The sequence below is a fragment of the Gymnoscopelus microlampas genome, assembly GCF_963454915.1.
Source record: "Gymnoscopelus microlampas genome assembly, chromosome: 2".
NCBI lineage: Eukaryota > Metazoa > Chordata > Actinopteri > Myctophiformes > Myctophidae > Gymnoscopelus > Gymnoscopelus microlampas.
In genome coordinates, this window is record NC_139939.1 from 42,337,980 (window position 1) to 42,361,285 (window position 23,306).

The 23,306-nt window shown below is 44.0% G+C and overlaps 1 protein-coding gene across 5 annotated transcripts; it reads right to left on the reverse strand.

Moving 5' to 3' along the window:
* Window positions 1-1,801: 1,801 nt before the first annotated feature.
* nacc1b (nucleus accumbens associated 1, BEN and BTB (POZ) domain containing b) lies at window positions 1,802-22,084 on the reverse strand. Of its 5 annotated transcripts, none has more exons than XM_084045187.1 (8): window positions 21,987-22,084; window positions 15,459-15,609; window positions 13,624-13,866; window positions 12,126-12,347; window positions 6,889-7,288; window positions 5,197-5,497; window positions 2,847-2,944; window positions 1,802-2,177 (listed from the first exon to the last, which is right to left on the reverse strand). In XM_084045187.1, exons 2-8 carry the CDS (start codon window positions 15,582-15,584, stop codon window positions 1,840-1,842), a joined length of 1,728 nt encoding a protein of 575 aa, XP_083901313.1. In that variant the 5' UTR covers window positions 15,585-15,609; window positions 21,987-22,084; the 3' UTR covers window positions 1,802-1,839. The 5 variants fall into 5 exon arrangements, with proteins under 5 accessions (XP_083901313.1, XP_083901311.1, XP_083901309.1 ...); XM_084045185.1 differs by lacking the exon at window positions 21,987-22,084 and adding an exon at window positions 21,546-21,658; XM_084045183.1 differs by lacking the exon at window positions 21,987-22,084 and adding an exon at window positions 21,223-21,546.
* Between the last annotated feature and the right edge of the window lie 1,222 nt (window positions 22,085-23,306).

The following is a 23,306-nucleotide window of genomic DNA, read 5'->3' on the forward strand; positions in this document are numbered from 1 at the left end:
TGAGTACTTTTTCCACCACTGCTTGCTTACGTGTGTGTGCCTGACTGTGTGTATACATCGACGGATGAATAACCTGGCCAAGCGTGCGTGTGTGACAACAATAAAACCGTCTGGCCTAGCTCTCCCCATTCTCTCTTTTTCTGCCGCAGCACACGTGACGATGACTTATACACGCAAGCCATTAGGCTGTCCATACACACAGATGCACACAAACACTGCTGTGATCCATGCCTTGCACCAACGGGTGAATTAGCACCTTTGTCCATGCCAGAGCAAAGCATACATACATCCAAAGAGCAGAGCCTTTTGAGGGTGCTGCTGCTTCTCCTGGATAATGGCAAAGAATATGTACTCTCAGGGAGAAAAATGCACACATGGGCGCAGCGAAAACATTAAATGTCACTGTCCGCACGCACACACACACACACACGCACACACACACACACACTTTGATGCCAACAGGCAGAAACATATTTGGAAATTTGTAACTCCTTCAGATTATATATTAAAAAAAGGGTGATGGATATCAATTGGATTTCAGCAAGGTTTTTTCTTCTCGTTTTCCTCATTTCCAACAACCTATCTCGCCCACTCTTCTCTTTCTGATACAAAACGTGATCCGATTGTACTCATACCGCATGTAATAACAACAGTGCATTTATCCGCAATCTCTCGCTACCTCTGACAATCATTGGTAACAAAGTCCCTCTCACGCGGACGCCTTGGCAAATCAAACACACAAGAAAACAAACTCAAGGGGGGGGAAAGCATACAAAGAACACAAACTGACTTTTTTGTTGAAAAGAATCAAATGTGTTTTGGGGGGGTGGGGGGCGTATAAATGAAAAAAAAGGTGCTCAGCAGGGCAGGGAACAATCTATTTTCAACATCTAAAATCACAGTGGCTGATACATCCACTCCAATGGCCAGTTTTACCATCCAAAAACAGATTTTTCTAAACGGAACGGGGCCTCTGAACAGTGGTGGGTCACCTAGTTGGTTGCCACCCTGATGCTTGGGGGGTACAAAAAAAGGGGAGTGGCGATTTAGAAACCGTGCAAATATACATCATTTATTATACATCAATATTACATAATTCCAACCCTTCGACCCCCCCTCTGCTCCCTCAACGGGGCTGACTGAATGACTTCCAGCGTCTTGGTAAAACCCACTCCATACAATCTGACGTCTGGTTGACTCTCACGCTGCGGTCCAGACGCTTCAGCACGCATACATTCAATATCAAAACGACAGTGTTATCGGACTTTTTTTTGGGGGTCAAAAACCCGCTTTCCCCAAAATGTTACTACCCGCCCCCCCCCCTCCCAAACCTACCCCCCCACCCACCCCATCCCCAAGGGAATGTGTGTGACTCGATATAGAAAACGAAAAAGGGCCTCAAGCGATGTAGACACAAATAAACTTTGACAAAGGAAGTCTTAAAAAAAAAAGAAAAACGAGAGGAGAGAGCAGGGTGAGAGAGACAACATCATCATCATGACTGTCACCCCCCCCCCCCCCCCCCCCTTTTCTCTCATCCTCTCTATCCATCCATCTCTCTCCATTTCTTTCAGATAAGAGAGAGAAACGGATGGATGAACAACGGAATAAAAAAATAGGTAAATGAAAGCAAAAGGAAGAAAAAAAAGTGTAAGTGAAATAAAGGGGGGGAAACGTTCCCCACACACATAATTGTTATGGGGGAGGAGTGATGACCCAACGATGTGGACATGAGGCCACTCAACGCTCTCTCTTTCCCCCCTCGCCCCACCCTCCCTCCCTCCCTCACCTCTGTCCTTCCTTCCATCCATCCACCTGTCCGTCCATCCCCTCACTCACTCAAAACAAAGTGCTGCCGTCTCCTCCTCCTGCTCCTCCCGCCGCTTGGAGGCCGTCCTGTGGCGTGGCTCCACCCCCTCCCGCCGCCGCCTCGTTGTTCGCAGCTGCCGCCTCCAGGGTGTGGGCGGGGTCGAAGGCGTGCTCCGCCCCCAGGGCGTCGGCCTCCATCTTGACGCTGTCGGCGAGGAAGGCGGAGTAGGCGTCGCCCTCGGCCATCAGCAGCTTCAGCTTGGGGATCCAGCTCTTGCGGACGACGCGCCGCGCGTTCGTGCACATGTCCGCCGCGATGGCGTTCATCTCGCTCTCCTTGAAGCTGGGCGCAAAGTTCTGGCAGTAGACTAGAGAGGGGGGAGAGAGAGAGAGAGAGAGAGAGAGAGAGAGAGAGGAGAGAGCTGTTGAGCACTTTTGTTTGAAGCTTGAAGTGCACATCTATTAAACCATTAAGACTAGGAACGCATCTGTGTCATTTTCTGATTTCTTAGGGCTATTCAAAAATAGCAGATCTACAAGCTCATAGCGTGGCACCGAGCTATGAGCTTGTAGATCTGCATTTTTTTTTTTAATCGTGAAGGTTTTTGTAAATCTTTGAATATACAGTATATATACATTTTTAACTCAAATCTTTGCTTCAGGGGGTCCCTGGAACAACATATTTTGAAATGGGGGTCCACGGACAAAGGGTGGTCCTTGACATGAAACAAATTTGAGAACCACTGATATTATAGCAACATACGTTTTTTTTTTTTACAGTACAATCCCCAGAAGCAAAGATTTGAGTAAAAAAAAAATCACAAAGTTTCACGATTTTCCTAAACAAATTGTAGTAAAAATTGTAGTAAATCTGCTATTTTTGAATAGCCCAAAGTATAAAGTAATGGTTATAGCTAAAAATCGAAAATGAGACAGTATGTGTTCCTGGATTGAAGGGGTTAAACTACTAATTTGCACTTGTGTGTGATGTAAATAAGAAGAATTCTAGGCTACGGCTTGGTGTCAGCGGGACTCACACTTCACTGCATGCAGTACTCTGTTGTCCAAGGGTTTGCGACTGGGGTCGTTGGTGGAGGAGCGGATCCCTGTTCCGCAGCTGTTGGCCAGGGTGCTCCTGAGAAAGAGAGACAACACGGCACATAATACAGTTTTAAACATACAGGACAGTCTATAGCCTGTATAGGAGGATTATCAAAGACCCTGAGCCATGGACTTCTGATGCCTTTCACTCTGGCAAGCGGTTATGGGGCAGTGGGTTCCTAAAAAGCTACTTGCCCCAGGCAATAAGGTTTATAAATGATTGATACTAATACTACAGGCCTGTTGCTTGTCTGACCACACACCAAGGTTATAATAGTTTTGGATTTTTCATTTTAGTTTAAGTTCGTTTTGATTTTTTTTTTTTTCTAATTCAGTTAGTTTTAATTAGTCTCTAGAGTTCTAGAGTGGATTTGCTAGTTTTTATTATTGAAAAGGGCCAGAGTAGGTGTAGGCAATTGTGTAATAAAAACGGTGGTGCAGACATATAAATTGACTATATATATATTGACCTTAGTTATAAACTAAGGGTATTTTGTCTATAATTTCAGTTTGTTATAGTTAGGTTTGTAAACACACAATACAGTTTCAGTTAGTTATAGTTTATTTGTTTTAATTCTCGTTTTTATTCATTTCAGTTAACGGAAATGTTTTTTAAATGTTAGTTTTCATTATTTTGTTTTCATTATTTTGTTTTCATTTATTTAACTATCTCACACACACACACACACACACACACACACACACACACACACACACACACACACACACACACACACACACACACACACACACACACACACACACACACACACACACACACACACACACACACAGTATATGCAGTATTCAGAAACCATGCACACAGCACCTCTTAGGTGTGCTAGGATGAATGTACATACTTAGCTATTCTTACATTTACCCCTACTCGTTTATTTAATGATTTCCTTTGTTCCTTTGTTATTATTGCTGCTGCTGCTATTGTTATTGCTTCTACAATGTTAAGGAACCGAAACCAAATACAGTAATTACTTGTGCACTATGAGATAACAAAAAAATATCTTGAATCTTGAATATCTTATAACCGGATGGATCGGATGACAATACTATTATTAGTAGATCTATAAATGGTATATAAAGTAATGTGTATACACATATACAGCACCAGGTTTGACATACAGTAGCTGATCACACTATTCCCCATACATTGTGTTAAATAGTTGAAGAAGAGGATGGAATTAATTTGCATGTCTGTATGTGTGTTCAGCTGACTAGCATGTACTGGTCCACTTTTACATCTCCTTAAGAGGGACATTGTGTGGGGTTAGGGAAGGGGGGCTGTCTTGTGACTTGAGGGTGTTATTCATCCATGGTCTTATAGTATGGTTCAACAATATGAATATTGTACACTCCAGACGAGACGGCAACACTTCATTTTGACCTGGTACGTCTGACATCAATTAAGATAATTACAGCTTGTGGCTATAACATAAGGTTCCCCTATTTGTATAAATATGGTCTGATCTCTCTTTCAAGGGAGAACTACATGACCACTGCACTCAGCGCCTGATGTACTACTCATACAATAAACTTCTAACACTCAAGTGTCTCTGACTCCAAATAAAAACCACAGAGACCAACCGGGCGCTCACAGGAGATAAAAAAATCTTAAAAAGTGTATTGCAGCGGGAGAGGAAGTAATATTAAAAGAAATGTTATTCTATAAAAATTGCCAACATGTTTCGACCAGTCTTCATCAGGGCGAGAACTGTCTCTGACTCCACTTTCATAAACATCGACTGCTCCGGAACGCCACGACAGTTGCTCAATGAGGATCACTGACTGCAGGTTATAGTTTACCCACCTTTTCATTAACCACCACTGAGCAAATTGGTACCAATACCACAATATGAAATTAACTGACCCCCCCAACTCTGACTTACACAATTCAGCACTAGAACCAGACCAGTATAACGGCCATCATTTGACCTTTTCAGTATCGGCAATTATGCAGCCTATGTGTTCCGATTGTAACCATTTTCAATCTGGCATTTAGGGCATGCCATTATAGCCGACATTTTTCAAACGTTTTCAGAAGTATGGCAAAATAGCAGAGCTCACATCGCGGTGCGTTGTGAGCATGTAGATCAGCCATTTTTGAAAAACATATCAGTAAAAGGATCGGTAATCGGTGGTCTCTCCAAAATTGGGATCAGCGTTGGACCCATTAAATCTGCCATCGGTTGGGCTCTGTTCAGCACCATCCATCCAAAACTCAGTCAACCCCCCCCCCCCCCCCTCCATACCCTCCTCATCCTCTCGCCTCACCTGTCGAAGAAGGCGGCCAGCAGGCGTCTGAGCAGCACTTTGTGGCGCGTGCCGGCGCTGACGTGGCAGTTCATGAGCTGGGCGCGGGAGATGAAGACGCAGGTGCCCGTCACCAGCTCCAGCTTTTCGGCCGGGTCTCCCTCCTCGTACAGCTTGGGGTGGCAGCGGTTGCCTATCTGGCTGATGAGCTCGGCGGGCAGCGATGCCAGCTCCTGCCGCGAGCGGCCGCCCCTGCCCCGACCCCCGCCGCCACCTGACTCCGCTGCCAGGTCCGGCAGGGACTCCACACGCTCCCCCGTCACTGGAAGGGAAGAGAGAGAGAGAGAGAGGATTGACATTAACACAGTAGGACGCATCCTGCAGGGATACCCTTGGTGCTATGTACAGGGTTTCTGCAGGTTTAGGCAAGTAAAACATTTTAATTCCACTCAGAATTTTATTTAAACACTTGAACCCTAGCATCCTTATTCTGGGGGGGCACTTTGCCTAAAATAGCTGATCTACAAGCTCACAACATGTTGCAACGTGATGTGCTGTTGCGACTGGCGTTGTGATCTTGTAAATCAGCTATTTTCGGAGAAGAGATTTAGTGTAGAAATAATACATTCGCAAAAATAACATTGTTTCGGGCTTTGAACTAACCAAGTACAGGTATATACGTAGGGTTTAGGCCGCTTAAGGCCTTATTTTTTCAGATGCCTGAAGAAGGTCTATGTGACGTTGCTTAAATAATAAAAGTGTTCCTATTGTGCAAGTGCAGACGGTGTGCGGGTCATTTTATTTTATTCTCATACGTTGATCCCCGCCTACGCACCTGTCTCTGAGCCGATCAGGTGTGCATAAGACTTTGTTTCCTCCAAGGCCTTATTTTTAAAATAAATGAATTCATGACTTTTTCATTACTTTTCAAGGATCCACAGAAGTGGCCAAATACAGGGCAGTCTTTCTTTTTTACCTTTATTTACTCAGAGGAGGTTGGCTGAGCATGAGTGCTCTTTTTCAGCATCGCCCTGCTTCACTTTCACACAGACACGCAAACATTGAAACCTGGGAACTGCCCAGTACAACCACAGTCTTATAGTGTTGGCCACTGAGCAGCTCCCTTTGAGCGGTTCAGTGTCTTGCTCAAGGGCACTTCAGCGGTGTTGGGGGAAAGGGGTAAGCGGTGGCCATTCACTTCCCCAACCCAAATAACATTCCAACAGCGAGCAGCCATTTTGGGGCCATGGCCCGTTGAAAACGGGTGGTTTTCAATGCGAAAAAAAAGAAACTGAGATAGGAGTGTTTTTCAAAAAATGCCATAGTCAGGGTGGATGGCTTCCTGTTTTTTTTGGAATGACCTCACATCCGACTACTTCTTCTCTGAGTGACGATCGATCATTCCAAAGCTGTGTTAGGGTGCCCCTTGTGGAATTTTCAAAGAAATAATAATTTTATAATCTTGGCGGGCAAGTGCACGAACCAAATAGAACTCAGATCTGCGTCTTTGGCGGGTAATGTGTTTAATGCTCTAATCTTAACCTAATAATCAAAATAATCTACAAGCTCTCAATGCATCCGCGAAATATTGACAACTTGCAGATAGGCTACTTTCTCTGCACAGCATGCTACCATAGAAAACATGCTGGCTTCATATGGAATCCAAATGACTGAAATCGTAGCGACTGAGAACTTGAATCCACAAGCTTTTACCTGCAGCCCCTACGTTGAGCATGCTGTACATGGTGTACATGTTGCAGATCTGTCTGTACTGCTCCTCGGCGCTGTCGTCCGTCAGGTCGTCCTCCTCCTCGTCGTCGTGGTAACTGATGGGCGAGTCGCTGGTGTACATGCTCAGCGTGCCGGGGCTCGTGCCCTCGGGCGTCCCGCCGTTGTTGTTGTTGTTGTTGTGGTTGTGGTTGCTGTTGGAGACGCTGCCGGCCGAGCCCCGCCCGGAGGTGACGTCCTGCTGGGTGGCCTGGGCGGCAGCGATGGAGGAGTAGCGCGCCGCCTTCCTCATCCCGCCCCCTCCGGCGGTGTCGCCGCGGTTGCCTCCGTCCCATAGCCGCTTGGCCATGGGCGTGCACACCACCGAGTACGGGGAGGCCTCCGGCTGTGGAGGGTCAAGACATACTGGTTATTTAACCACATGGAAGCACATTTCATTGAAATGTGCGTGAAATCATTTGAACCGACTTCTACTTCTACACCGTTTATAACATTACAATAACGGCACCAGGCCTGGAATTTCGTCTTCGTATTTTAGGGGCAAGGCCACTTGGCCTTTGGTGTTGTCCATTATTTTGAGGGCACAAAGGCCAAATGCCAGGGCAGGAAGGCCATCAAATAAAACAAGATTTTAGTCCATTGAAAGAATTAATTGCATTTAAGGGTTACGGATGATTTTAAATGTAGACTATCTGCAGTTAAATAAATAAATTATGGTATTTACAATCTGATCCATGCTCAGCCCTGCACCAATCAAAGTCACTGGATTGGTTTAAAGATTCAGGGGACTCAGGGGAGTTAATAATTCAGAATCTCAACAAAAGACACTGGTGTCAACTGTCTACATGATAAGAAAGAGACACTGGTGTCTACATATTGACAAGAAAGAGACACTGGTGTCTACATATTGACAAGAAAGAGACACTGGTGTCTACATATTGGCAAGAAAAAGACAGAGGAGAAAGTGGTACAGTCAGCTGGGGCATTAAGGCCACTGTGACCTCAGGGCATGCCATTTTTTGAGGGGCACAAGGCCAAACTGAGGGGCAACGACGGCCATGGCCTTCGTGGCCTCCCTGAATTTCCTGCCCTGAAAGGCACAAATGTACGATTAATAGTACAGGTTGTTAAGTAAGGTATAAAGAACAGCGACGTGGTCGTTGTTGAAATGTAAACCATGACAAGATGATACAATAATCACCATCTTGAAGTAGTGTATTTCCCATTTAATAACGCCTCTCTGTTCCATTAACCCGCTTATTACAAAGCTACTTAGTAAAGAAATCAATAATTTGACACAAAATATGACAAAAAGATTGTATTGGTTTAAAAAGGATTTACTTGCTGCCACTAAAGAAAATAGTCTGTTAGATTGTGCATTTGCTATAGGTGTTGCGAAATAGCCGATTACTATAGCAACAGAATTGACAAGACTTTCTGTGGATTAATATGATCCAGGTGCTGAGTCTATTGATCAGAACTATGCCCATAGCAACGGTCTGTTATTCAAGGCATCGAGAAACAATAGACCACAGAATGCTGCGATTGACCAATCACAATCGAGCATTCAACCAAGCCGTGTAATAATAATAAAATTAAGTAACATCTACATTTTGTGTCAAAATCAGAAACGCCTGAGAATGTATGTGTTATGGCTTAAAAAGGTTACCGGTATAACACATTATGGAACTTTAAAGTGCAATAATTACACTTCAGAAATATTGACGAATGCACTCCCCTCCAACCAAAATGGATATATAGTGTTTTGGAAACATGTTCAATTAGTGGGCAAATAAATGAATCTATGCTGTAGCTGTAATGTCAACATTCCTTAAAAATCTATACAGACACTGAGCCATTAGGCACATGCATTCTGCATTGCTGGATGAGTCTACCTGCTGTGACTGTGGTGTGAGTGAGTCTACCTGCCGTTTTGGGAGGTTTGAAGCCGTGCGTTTTGCTGTCTAGCATCATGACGCTATAAGGAAAAGCGTGAACCGCTCGTTTACCTAGACATTGCATTGAAACTCAAAGCTAGTCTTTTGGCGTGACGCTCTTCGGTCTGAACCGGGGCATTGGGCCTCAAAAATGTAATCACAAATCATTGCACAATTGCCTGATCGTAATTATTTGAGATAATCGCAATTATTTTTGCATAATTGTCAGAATCGTTTCCATTCATCAGCATGAATGTATCTGTTGAAAATATTTCATCCATTTTAAGACATTTTCAAAAATAGCAGAAATAGCAGATCTATACGCACTCAAAATGATGATCAAAATGATCACGATGAGACAAGTTGTGAGCTTTTAGATCGGCTAGTTCCACAATAAATAAATAAATTAAAAATATATAAGTATGGCCTATTTTGCCCATAGTACATTATTTATTGTGATTATTGGTACCGGTCATTGTAATTGTTCTTTACAAAGCTTAAAAGGAAATCAGAAATGTAAATGTTGTAATGTTCAATGACGAAAACCCCCCCCGCTATTAAATCGTCAAACGCAATAATTTGTACGCAACTAATCGTCAACTAAGATTCTGTGATGGTGACAGCCCTACCTGCTATAGTCTCTAGAGAGCTTATGCTAAAAAAGAGAAATACAAGTAACAATGCAAGCATTCACTGAAATAACACGTCAAGGATAAGAAGACACAATAAAGTCAGAGACTTATTTCCATTGTGGTCCTTGGTCTGAATGGTCTCGTACAAACAGACATATGGAACAACAAAGAACAGACATTGATCCGTAAGCCCACTCTAAAATCTATACTCTATGAACTACAAAACTCTCTGATGAAGGCTCTAAGCCAAAACGCGTGAGCGTTCATATATTGGTGTGTGCCAATAAAAAAAAATGTAAATGTGAGTACTTTGTCCTCCATTGATTTGAACTTTAGGATATGCTACCTTCTGGGGATTTTTTCAATTCCTATTTTTGATATGTATACTGGATTTTGGGTCTAGCACTCCACTGAGAAAACCCATTGTTGATGTGCAGCAGTGCAACCTTTTTTCTTTATCTATAAAACTAAGATCTTATTAACAGCATAGATAAATAAACTAAACAGACAGCTGTGCTAATCTGAAACACTATCTAAGGTGTGGTAGCATGTTCCAATTAACTGAAGGAGCACTTGCCCATATGAGTTCTGCACTTGGGCAGGTACAGATCTGCAATGGAAGCACTGAAAATTCAATGGGAGTAAAGCGAATACCCAGACACAGATCCTCCTAATCAGCGCCGAGTACGGGTCTGGTTCGCTCGAGCGTTATGATAACAGACCCGAGGTAATATAATCTGAACCAAGCCGGGCCCAATTGACGATAATAAAAAGAGGGACCCGAACTCGTATGGGTCGTGGATATACAAGCAAGCACAGAGGTTGTCTGTCTACAATAGATAAAGTGGGGAAAGTTGCAGAACGTTGGTGACACACATACATTGCAGGCAAGCAATCAACTTGCCTTGCGCCATCATTCATGATGACATAATTAACATAAACAAAACAAAAGCTGCTGCTGTAGGTTTTGCATAATAAGGTTGAATGAGATGTAAAGCCCAAAACATATATTAATTTGTTTATGCTGTGCGACAGAGTCGCGCAAGCAGTTCACTCACGCCCTCCCGACTTTATTCAGTTATTCTTTTGGCAAGCGACACCTGCATGATGGAGTAGGCTAGTAGATGGGTTTCCAACTGATTATGAACCAGGGACCACCACCCTGACTGAGAATCAACCTGGGGACCACTGTTGTGTTGGGAGGGGGGATATGGGCGTGGTGTGGGGGGAAAAGCTTGAAATTAAATAATGACTGTTAAGGCCTTAATTTTAATTTGTTAATTCGAGGTGAATTAAATCAAGCCCCTTAACAGTCATTATTTAACTGAGATATGCTAGTGGTCCAGAGCTCAGAAAAGATTGAGAACCACTGATCCATTCCTTTCCCATGGTTGCCCTTATTCTGTTCTCTTCTTGCAACATATGTATGAGCAAGCACATGCGATTGATATGGGCACATTTCCTGCTAATAATGACTGAACCAAGTAAACAGTTTCCCTTGAAATTCTAACTCCCATTTCTGTGGAAGTTCTTGACATCCGACTTCCAAGTAACTGTCAACATTGATGCGTCAACTCCTCCACGTCATCGGCGCCCATACCCTAGGTGGGGTTGGTGAAAGGGCCTACTCTGTGTGGAGTTTGCATGTTCTCCCCGTGTCTCCTAGGGTAGTTAATACCCTCACAAAAACATGTAGTAATCCTGGTCACTATACTGCCTCCCCCTGGTCAGCCGGGGCGCCTGATGGAGGAGAAGGGAACTGGTTGGAATAACGTGTTCCTTCCACGCGCTATGTCCAACCAGGGAAACTCCCCCCTGTCGGGTGATAAGAAGCGGCCTGCTTGCTCCTCATGCATTGAAGGAGGCATGAGCTTCAGCTTGGGCTCTCCCTAGGCTGGCAGAGGGTAGGTAGTGCCCAGGATTACATAGGCAATTGGCACTGGGTGAAAAAATGTGGGTTACAAAATCGTGGGATAAAAATTATAGATAAAAAAAACATTGATGCGTCATCATACATCATACTGTTTCTCAACTAGTGGTCGATAAAATAAAATATAATACAAATCTTCACTTTCCTACATTACTAACTGCATGGTCAGGGACCACATGCAATACCTTCATGGACCACCAGTTGAAAACCCATGGGCTAGTAGATTCATCACAGATTGCATCTGTGATAAAGTGGAAAGAAGCGCAGCACTAACGAAACAAGGTGTAATTATTAGCATGTCTGCAAACACGCATGTGACGTTAATTATAATATGTCCGATTAATTTATTTCTTGGCCCTTAAAATATAATCCTGTCGGTCAAGGTCCAAAAATTGTCTTGCGGAAACCCTGAGTTACAGACTCTATGTCAGTGGTTCTCAACCTTTTCAGGCTGTGACCCCCCAAAATAATCATATTTGAACTGGGGACCCCCCAAAATAATAATATTTGAACTCGTGGACCCCCCGCCCTGACATGCACTTGGAATTGTAGAAGTTGAAGCATTCAATTTTCTTTGACTTGGTTCCACAGATACATTTGTGAAAATAGCAGATCTACAAGCTCACAACGCCTCGCATTGAGCGTTTCTCAGGTTGAGAACCGCTGCTCTATGTAGCGTTCAGAGATCGTGGGATTATCGTCCGTCTTGAGAGACCATATTACCTGCTGTGGCTGTGGGGGAGTCTGTGGGGTCTGTGGAGTGGTCGCCGTCGCTTCCGTCTTCACCTTGGACACCAGGGGGAGGGGCGTCTGGCAGGAGGTGGGTCTACCTGAGCCCACCACCCCGACTCCGCCCCCTCCTGTTTGAGTGACGGGGCTTTGGGGCTCGGAGGGAGGGGTCTCCTCGGTGTGGAGCCCCTGGGAGTCACAGCTCGGAGACGAAACCTGGAGATATGGTAAATCATGTCATAAAGTGAACTCGCTTACAAAGAATGTATGCGTGTATAATATCCTAGAACGCTTCAATCATACTTTGATGCTTGATTATGCAGCTTCAAAAATATATTTTCCATTCTCCATCCTGTACTAAATCCCCAAATAGGTCTGACTGTCCGTCCATCCATCCATCCATCCTTCCACCCATGCATCGCTTCCACCCAGTGCTGTGAACCAGTGGTTCTCAAACTTTTTCATGTCAAGGACCCCCAAATTGGCACTTATTAGCTGCGGAGCCCCTTTTGAAAAGATATGCCAGGGACCCCCCCATAAGCGATGATTTTTACAGCTCTAGCAGTCAATTCTCGACCATTTTAATTCAAGGACCCCCAGTTTGACATGCATTAGGCTACGGACCCCCATTTTATGGCATTTCTATCTCTGGGACCCCAATTTATATTGTAAAATCAATGTTAATTTAACTCTGAGAGTGTACAAATGGTTCCATTTGTACGCTCTCAGAGTTACAGACCCATAGGGGTCCATTTGGTTCCTAACTATCCATCATTTAGCTGGGGCCCCCCTGGAACTCCCTCGAGGACCCCTGGTTCACTTTGAGAACCAATGCTGTAAACCGTTGGTTCTCAAAGTGGGGTCCGGGGACCCCCAGGGGTACTTGAGGGGGTTCCAGGGGGTCCCCAGCTAAATGATGGACAGGAACCAAATGGACCCTTATGGGTCTGTAACTCAGAGAGTGTACAAATGGAACCAAATGGACCCTAACGGGTCCATTTGGTTCCATTTGTACACTCTCAGAGTTAAATTGACATTGGTTTTACAATGTGAATTGGGGTCCCAGAGGTATAAATGCCACTAGATGGGGGTCCGTAGCCTAATGCATGTCAAACTGGGGGGTCCTTGAAATGAAAATGGTTGAGAATCACTGCTAGAGAGCCGTAAAAACCTTCTCTTATTGGGGTCCCTGGCTTATCTTTTCAAATGGGGGTCCGCGGGGTAATAAGTGTCAATTAGGGGGTCCTTGACATGAAAAAGTTTGAGAACCACTGCTGTAAACTACCTATTTCAACCCAACTGTTACATCGGATGGTGCTTTCCAAACTTCCCCGGCTCGGCGGCGGCTTCCATCACTATTTTACAAGCCATATCCACTTTGAGCATCCAAAGAAACTTCCCTAAACTGGCCCTAAAGTAACTAAATTACCTCACCATCCTGGAATCCTAATCAGGCTTGAGCATCAAAATCAAAATCGCCGTGCAGACTTACCTTGAGGAAGAACTCTGTGCCTTTCTCCATGATCTGCTGGATCTGGAGGAAGCCGGCGGTGTACATGAGCAGGAACTGGTCGCCCACGTTCATGCTGAGGCGTCCCGTGTAGCAGAAGGCCAGGATCTGCTGGAAGCTCTGTGGCTGCACCGCCGGCGGCAGCTCCACCACCGAACTCTTCCCTCCGGCATTGAACAAGTCCCGGAAATATGAGCTGCTGGCCGCTAGTACTGCACGGTGGGCCTGGGGGGGGAAGAGTGGAGGGCTTGATTAAATGGCTAAAAGATTAAACAACTTCATCTTTTGGACTGCACATCTAGTCTTACATGCCCCTCAGCTTCACTGGGTCATGACAGGGCCTAATTACAGGCTTAATTGAGCAGAGGAGGAACAGTGCTTACTCATTTCATAAAATACTTTAATAAAGAAGAGTTTGTTGTACTATAATTGAATGATGACCAAATACATCTCATTTTATTATTGCAAAGTTTTTTTTTCCTTTCCATTTAACACATTGAGTGCCAGGTTTTTTTAAAAACAGGGTACAGTCAGTGCCTGGATTTTTAACAATCTTTTTTCAAGTAGTCACAAAATATTTTCAGTGATCACCGTCCTCACGGTGATCCCCTCATTACACACACAGGGGTCTTGTACAATCGGGGGGAAAAAATTAAAAACATTAGGCAATCCGTTCCATAGTTGCAGCCAGTTGAAAATAGTAGAAAATAGTCAAGAATACATAGTAAAGAAAAAGTACACAGGAGCCGAGATACAGGCTTCTGAAGTCATAAGTTAACCAGGAAGTGGATTGGAGTCTAAATCTTCGAAAAATGATATCTCCTGGTGCTGTGAAGGAGAAAAAAAAATTTGAGAAAAAAAAAACGTGCCAAAAACGGTCATAACTGTTTTTGGCACTCCTCGTTTGGATTATGAAAAACGGTCCGGACCGTTTTTGGCACTCAATGTGTTAAAGGGTAGCAGCACTGGTTAAGATGTCTATCTGTCGATGTGTCTCTGAAACCCCTTACTGCTCCCCAAGGGCTGTACTAATAGCGCACACTGCTCCTAAATTAGGATGGGTTAAATCCAGAGGACAAATTTCACGTATGTGGTATGTGCAAATATATGTGACAAAACATACCCCAAGGGGACCAAATTATTAATATTATTATTATTACCGGTATGTTTAAGTGGTGGTTCTTATAACATTCAAAATAAACACTGAATTGAATCGGTGTTGGCTGGTACCATTTATTATGTACAGTACAGTATGCTTATGCTGCAGATCAAAACGTATTATTTTCTCTTGTTTAAAAAAGAAAAAGCTATAAAACCTAAACAATCTTGGCAGGTAAGGTGATTAAAGGTAGGGTAAGTGATTTTCTTTAGTTAAGAGCTGTAGAGCAACTGAACAAACACTCAGAATATAGTGCTTTAACCTTTTCACAAGGCATTTAACCCATAACGCCACCAGTTCAACCGTTCAGTGGCCATGAATGCACATGACTGCATTAATATGATAGAGAGAAACAGCACTGGGGGGGAAGAAATAGGGCATATGTGCTCAACAACCTTGGATAAATAAAAGGCATATCTTCTCTGTCGGGAGGAAACCTCATATGTCCAAAACGTGTTATTCTTCAGGATTCAAATAAAGAAAAATAGCAAAAGTAGCAGATCTGGCGAGCTTGCGGATATGCTAACTTTTGATGCTTTTGTGTGACGCTGTAGTACGATCAAGTAGGGCGTCAATTTACGGGTGGGAAAAAGTTTAAATATGGAGATGAGAGGTTTCTGCCCCGACGACAGCAACGATATGTATATATTGGATATACCTTGAAGGCGTGGCCCTTGACGACCACCGACACGTCACAGTAGAGGCCTTGAAGCCGCTGCTCGTTGAGACATTCCAGGACGTTGTTGCCAAAGTTGGGGATCGCCATCTGCAGGGTCTGAGCCATTACGCTCCACCCAGCGCCAAACAATCTGCACACAACGGGAGGAGACAAGAGAGCATGGAGTTAATATTGGGGAGAGGGGAGGTGTGATGATGGACGGATGGAGAAAAGGAGGGTAGAATGGAGGGGGGCCAGACATTATGGCAGGGGTCTTCAGGCCAAGGACCCCTTAGCTGAGAGATAGCGATGAAGCAGGGACCCCCACTATATTGTAGATTAAAGATTAAACAGATTTGATATAAAGCTTTGTAGACAGCTCTATCATTGTGTAGCATTGTGTTAGGTTTGTGTTAATGTGTATTTTCAGTTAAAAAAAATAAAAATAGCTGATCTACAAAATCACATGCAAGCTTGTAGATCAGCTAATGTTCCTATTACACAAAGATTTGGCGACCCCCCTGTAGTAAATCTGAGGACCCCCTGTTGAAGAACCCTGCAGTAGAGGCTAGTAGGCTGGATGGAAGTATGGATGCATTGGGAGGCAAGGGTGAAACGATAAGGGAGTTGGGTGGAGGAGGAAAGATGGAAGACTTAGGGTCAGCAGTGGCACTAGCAGGTGAAGGAGGGCTGGGTGGACGAGGGTGGATGAGGGCGGAACAGTCAGGTTTCAAGGTTGGCGGGGGGAGCAGAGGAAAGGAGGAAGATGAAAGGCAAAAGGAGTGAGAGTTGGCGGGAGAAGAAGAGGGGAGAGAGATGGATAGAGATGACAAAGAGTCAATGGACAGAAGGATGAAAGGAGTGCGGTACTGCGACAAACAGAAAGCGTGATTTTAGAGGTTTGTTATGAAACTGGGAAGGGCGAGGGAGATAAATGAAATTTGAGAAAGAGAGAGAGGTCAATAAGAGAGGGCAAGTGAAATGTGTGATTAATTAATTAAGTATTTAACTAACAGTTTTAAAGAATGATCTATGTACCAAATCAAAGACGATTTTTGGGCCACCAGCAGCAGTTATATAAGCCTCCTTTGGTCCTTTCTAGTGTCTACCTCATTTCATTAGGTCTAATTCACTGTTAAAAAGCAGTTTTGTGGCTTTTGTCCTACTATGCTGTATTCTCTCTCTCCTATCTCATTTAGTTTTTAAATGCTTATATAACGCTCCTATTTTGTGTCTTCATCATCACCATTCGCCAAAAAAGAAGAAAAAAACTGTGATCAAAAGGGGAGAAGCTGTCAAACTTGCCAAAGGGAAAATAAAAGGAAAGCTTTACATTTTTTTCTTTCTCTCCTCTGGAATCAACACATCACATCAGCATGCGGTCTTTTATGTTTGTTTGTAATCAGTTGCAAATATAAACTGCATTCTATTCTATGTGGTCCAACATGCACAAAGGAAAACTAGCTTTGTTGTCCAAACGGCTACAGTGGCTAGTACATCACAGTTTTTTTCATATAACAGAATAACAGTACCAAGCAATGTTTGGTTATCTGCCAAAAAAGCTGATGACAGACGAATACAGCAGCCAACTACATACAAAGATTTAGCAGCATTTGGCTGGTAACTAGTGGTAATTTCCTAGACTGGCTGGAGTCCAAGGGGGGACACAGATAGGAAACAATATGACAGTAATTAGACTGGTGTGCTGAGTGAGGACTCTGGAGGCTGAATGAATGAGAAAAATACTCCTAAACTCAACTTTGTAACCTGAAAAAGAGCCTGGGGCTCACAGTCCTTCCACACAAACACTAGGAAAGTTGCTGAATTATTCGAGTATATTCCTCCAACACAGAAACCACACTTGGTTTGAATACTACAATCCCATTGAGCCATCTTCATTCATTTCAAATCAATAAAGTTTGCTTCTTTAGTTTATGACAACTCATTAATTTAATGATGGTTATTTGCAGATTAATGTAAGCCACCGAGCTGGACAAATTCCAGTTAGACAGCTGTAAAGCCTATATACTTGAATTTCATTTCCAACACATTTTATTACCAATAACTGAATTTAATTTCACATAAAATTTTAAACTGTGGCAAAGCCTGTAACATTCCGCATTCCACACAGTTGTATTGACCCGATATATATTCACATCAGATCGATTCAAAACATTAACTTAAAAGTCCCCAACTGGATTGTATGATATACTGAAAATACACTGTCGGTACACTGCATATTTGTGGTGCAGTTACACTTTGCATTGTCCATGTCTTGTGTTTATATCCAATGTTGTACTGAAATAGGTTATGAGTGAATGTCAGAGCATTTGAATATGTATTGAAGTATAATCAAACTGTGGGGCTATAAAAGGAACTTAATTTGATTAAGAAAACATATGAACAAGGTTCCAGGTTTGCATTACTCTTTTCAGCTGGTTCAATCGAATATAAAATGTTTTGGTATAACCAAGTCGTTCGTTTGCAGCTAGTGTGCCGTGACAATTCATTTTACAGTAAATAAATTGCAATAAATGTCATTAACTTCATTCTGCTTCTGCCAAGTGGTAGGGTGGCAATTTCATAAGGTTTCACCATGTTGAACTCAGTCCAACATTAATCTGCATATATTAGCACTACATAACTAAAATGTAAAAAAGAATTAAGCAATAATAATTCTCCCTGCCATGGATAATCATGCCTCGCCTAAATATATCATAGCTCTCCAAAAAGGTTTAGAATTAATGGCGTGAGCTGGGAGTGGCAGTAGCATAGCAGTTGAAGTGGTAACTTTAAAGGTTGCTGGTGCAAATCTCCCCATAGAGGGAGAGAGGCATTCAAAGTGAATGAGTAATGTTCTCTGCTCTCTCAACAGCTACCCTTGTGGTGCCCTTAATCAGAAAAACCCAGCAATTGCTGCAGTGGCTTGCTCAGCGGTAAACAATGCAAGACTGTGACTGTAACGCTAACTCTCCCACTTGTGAATGCATATACATTAACTACCAGCAGTGTAGAGACAGAAAATCAAGTAAACCTTCCCTCAAGTAAACACAGAGTACACAGTCAAATGAAAACTGGCAACAGGCGAGAGTTTCAAGTTGACACTCATGATGACTGTGAAATGAATAATACCTCAAAAGTGAGATTTAAAGTCTACTTAAATTTCCTACTGGGATGTCACTAAACACCACACAAGCATAAACACGGACTACCATTTCCTATAAAGGTCACAGGGTTCAAAACAACTTCCAGGCAACAGAAAGGCAGTTAATTTCCCCCCACTTGACCTTTAGCCTTTTGTCCCCATGTGCCCCATTATGTTCTGACATGAAACAACAATGCCAGCCTATGTGTCAGAGTGGATAACGTTTCAGTGACATCTTGTTCTTCTCTAGTAGTCTGCCTGGAAGCCTATAGAGCTAGGGCAGTTTATGAAATGTAATCTCATTCGAATCCACACACTCAATTTTAACTTGGCGTAACTAACACTTTGTGGAAACAGGTGTTTGTTTAATATTTAAGCATAATCAATAGTATATCAGTGTCTCCTATAAATAAATTATATATATATATTTATATCTGTGTAACCACTTTATCCATATTTTATACTTTGGATATTCAAAAATAGCAGATATACAAGCTCATAGCGCATCACTTTGTGCCGCACTATGAGCTTGTAGATCTGCTATTTATGAAAAATCTTGAACATTTGTGCAAATATTTTATTTATTTATTTATTTATATCTAATGTAAGTATATATATATCTGTCTAATCACTGTCTGATATTCAATTTCCTGGTTTAGGGAGGTTAAAGGTAGCCTGTTAGCAAGTAGCAGGCTAAAGCTAAGGCTAAAAGGGACATTCGTGAAGTACTAACCTATACATTTTATCAATAGTATTAAATGCACACCTCCTCCAAGGACAACCACAACTTTATAAACATAACAAGTTAAGTATTTTCGCGACTTCATATTGAAGCGAGACAGTGACCAATAAATATTATGTAGCTATAATTTAGCCTCCCTTGAGCACGATTAAAAACTAAAACTTCAAACGGAATATATTAATGATACATTAATTAATTAATCTCACATGGAAGTCTATAACAGAGCCGAGCCGACGTCTCGCCGGTAGCCACCTCCAGAGAGAGAGAGAGAGAGGAGGCAGCGGGAGGAACAGTCTCGTCAGAGCGGGCAGACAGAGCTCCGTGCCCCGCTGTGTGCCAGCCTAATGCCCGCTAGGATTTGGAAGTCCTGGACTGGCACGGGCCGGGGGAGAGGGGGTGGGCGGGGGGGCTAGGGGTAATGATAGCTACTGTACTGTATGCATGCCACTGGATTTCCACTGTCTTTGCAGGGACACCAGGGCACGAAATGTGCCACAAAAATAGTCGAGCAAATAAAATATTCAGCAGTTCACAGTCACACCCCCCCCCCCCTCCTCCCTCTGTGCCAGTGCGATGTGATGTCGGGTCGGGTAGCTTGAGTTACCTCCTCCTCCCCCAGCCTAGCAGACACACACTGTACCCTAGGAGCCACAGACACACACTGTACCCTAGTAGCCACAGACACACACTGTACCCTAGGAGCCACAGACACACACTGTACCCTAGTAGCCACCAACACAGACACACTGTACCCTAGCAGCCACCGACACAGACACACTGTACCCTAGCAGCCACCAACACAGACACACTGTACCCTAGCAGCCACCGACAAAGACACACTGTACCCTAGCAGCCACCGACACAGACACACTGTACCCTAGCAGTCACCGACAAAGACACACACTGTACCCTAGCAGCCACCAACACAGACACACTGTACCCTAGCAGCCACCAACACAGACACACTGTACCCTAGCAGCCACCAACACAGACACACTGTACCCTAGCAGCCACCAACACAGACACACTGTACCCTAGCAGCCACCAACACAGACACACTGTACCCTAGCAGCCACCGACACACTGTACCCTAGCAGCCACCAACACAGACACACTGTACCCTAGCAGCCACCAACACAGACACACTGTACCCTAGCAGCCACCGACACACTGTACCCTAGCAGCCACCAACACAGACACACTGTATCCTAGCAGCCAGCCACAGACACAGACACACTGTACCATAGCAGCCACCGACAAAAACACACTGTACCCTAGCAGCCACCAACACGGGACAGACGGGACACACACTGTACCCAAATAACACTTCCATCGCCTGATGTCTCTTCTCTTCCATCACAGCAATGTATGTATTTATTTAACACATTCCCCCCTCAAAACACATCTATCTATCTACACGGAATAATAACAATGCACATTCATATTTCACAATGTGTTATTATAGTGTTCTTTCAATGTGGAGAGGGGGCTCTATACTCTAGTCTAGCAGCGGTAGCGGTGGTGGGCTGTAATCCCTCCTCGCTCACACCGACATCAACAGGTCATCCCGGGACACAAATGCTCTGCAACTGTGGGCGAGCCAGACGGATGGATGGATCCATCCAGCATGGCGAGGATAGAGAGAGAGGCTCACATCTTAACCCGTTTAACGGACAGCACGCAATCATATCATATGATATGCATCCATCAAACTCAATTAACCAATCCGGCATTTATTGATCGTCCGCGTTAAAAAGGGAAATCAAATATTTAACGCAAAAAAAAAAAACGTTCACCTTGATTTTTTAATGTTCTTTTTTTTAAGTTCAGGAATGCAGAGAGGGGGGAAAGAGCGTAAAAACTCAGCAGTCACTCACCGAGAGAAAAAGCCAGCCCGCGGCGATGACGGCGGTGAAGAGTCAGCGAAGTGGTTAAAGTTTTGTTGGTGCCGTCCCTACGAGCCCATCCCCCACAGCACACCTTCCCAAAAAAACAATAGCTCACCCCCCCCTCCACTCACTCCAAAAATTCACCGATCCTCCCGATTCAATCCGGTAACCACCACCACCGACCCGCTTCACACACCGGGGGGCTCTCAGCCGCGCCGATGAAGACCCAGACGACCGCTCCTCTCCCCCGGAACGCTTGTCCTCCGTGACCCCGCTAGACTGAAGTGAACCCGGGCAGCAACTCAACTCACCCCTCGCTGTATTCCGTCTAGAGGAGAGTGTGTGTTTCAATGGAGGACGCGTTCTCTTCTCTCTCTCTCTCCCTCTCTCACTCTCTCTCTCCCTCCGCCTCGCTACAGGCAGCCATTCATTGTGATGTGAATGTGTGCTGTGCACACACAGAGACACAGAGAGAGAGAGACACACGCACGCACGCACACGCACAACAGAGCACACACAGAAAGAGAGACGAGCAGGCGAGACACACGGAGCGCAGAGCTGATCGAGGGGGCGCAAAGCGGTTTTTTGGTTTTTCCCAAAAGGGCTACAGACTAGATCACAGAGCCACTGATCAGTGGCGGAGACAGACAGACAGACAGCGTCCCCGGCCGACCCGTCTGTCAACCCACCCACCCCACCCTGTACACCCACTCCCTGAACACCCACCCCTCTTATTACACTACTTCACTCACCCGGGTGTAGTCTGTGTTTTCTGCCCGCCTGCCCGGTATCCTTACCCGCGTGGACAGTGGAGTTGAAGGCAGTCAGAGCCGTGGTTGTTGTGTTGAAAGTGGGCTATTAGTGTGCGTCTAGACTTGGGCAGGTGAACCCTCAGGGGTCTATAGATAGCGGCGCGCATAGAATACTAAATAGGATGTGACTGCATTCAAGCACGATAGGAGGAGGGGGGGGGGGGGGGTTTCTCTCCCTCCTCTCCTCTCCTCTCCTCTGTCATGCCAAATGCTATTAACTCTATAATTCTCCAATGTCAAATGTATGGTGTGATGATGCTGATGCTCCTGTTGGCATCTTTGTTATAGCGCCCCCTACAGATGATGGAATGTATATACGTGGAAATTGATTTTTTAAAGGCTTCATAAAACAGGGATATAAAATGATGGACAATAGACATCCATTACAAATATGATTGCAATATTATCTGTTGCAAACAACAGTAAATGAAGCAGCGTTGTGTAAAAAAACAAAAACCTCATTTAGATATAATATATATTGCATAATTGTACTATGAGATAATTAATTGTTGTTTAATTGTACGGGTCATGCGTTTGTGATGGACAAATGATACGTCTGTGACATAGGTTACTCAGTAGAACGTCTACCTCAAAATCCGTGCATAAAAGGCCTGTGATAATTAGAACACTATTGTCCATACATAGCCATATAATAATGGGCCATTATTGATGGCCCAAGTCCATACATTGTCCATAGCCAGCCAGGCAATAACTAAATGCATCATAATAATTACACAAGGAGGAGATCAGATGAAATTAGATTATGTTATAAATGTTAACATTGTTTTGGTTCTGGCACGTTCTGCGCACTAAAAGTAGGCCAGAGTGCGCGCGTGTGTGTGTGTGTGTGTGTGTGTGTGTGTGTGTGTGTGTGTGTGTGTGTGTGTGTGTGTGTGTGTGTGTGTGTGTGTGTGTGTGTGTGTGTGTGTGTGTGTGTGTGCGTGTGCGGGGTAACAGTGTTGAATGAATGACCCCCTCTGTCCTGGTGTCCTTACATTACACCAGTTGCATTACCTTACGCTGCGTCGCCCAGAGGGGCGTTCTCTAAAGAAACGGCGATTGCATACTAGCGTTGCCATGTCCGCTTATCATAAGCGACTTTGGGCTTGTTTTTCTGTAAAGTTGCTTGTAAATATTGTTGTTGTTTTTTTGCCTTGTTTCTAAAGTGTAGTTTATTTTGGGCTTGCATGTGTAATGTTGTTTAAAACCAGTTGTTTGTATCAGTGGTTCTCAAATACTGGAAACAAGCCATAAGCTTTC

Bases quoted from the DNA above. Each gene is read 5' to 3' on its own strand.
- nacc1b (XM_084045187.1), bottom strand. From the start codon at position 15,584: ATGGCTCAGACCCTGCAGATGGCGATCCCCAACTTTGGCAACAACGTC. The intron at 7,289-12,125 runs GTAATATGGTCT...GACCCTCCACAG, and splicing joins CTCCCCCACAGCCACAGCAG to CCGGAGGCCTCCCCGTACTC. The intron at 2,945-5,196 runs GTGAGGCGAGAG...TCTCTTTCTCAG, and splicing joins CTGGCCGCCTTCTTCGACAG to GAGCACCCTGGCCAACAGCT.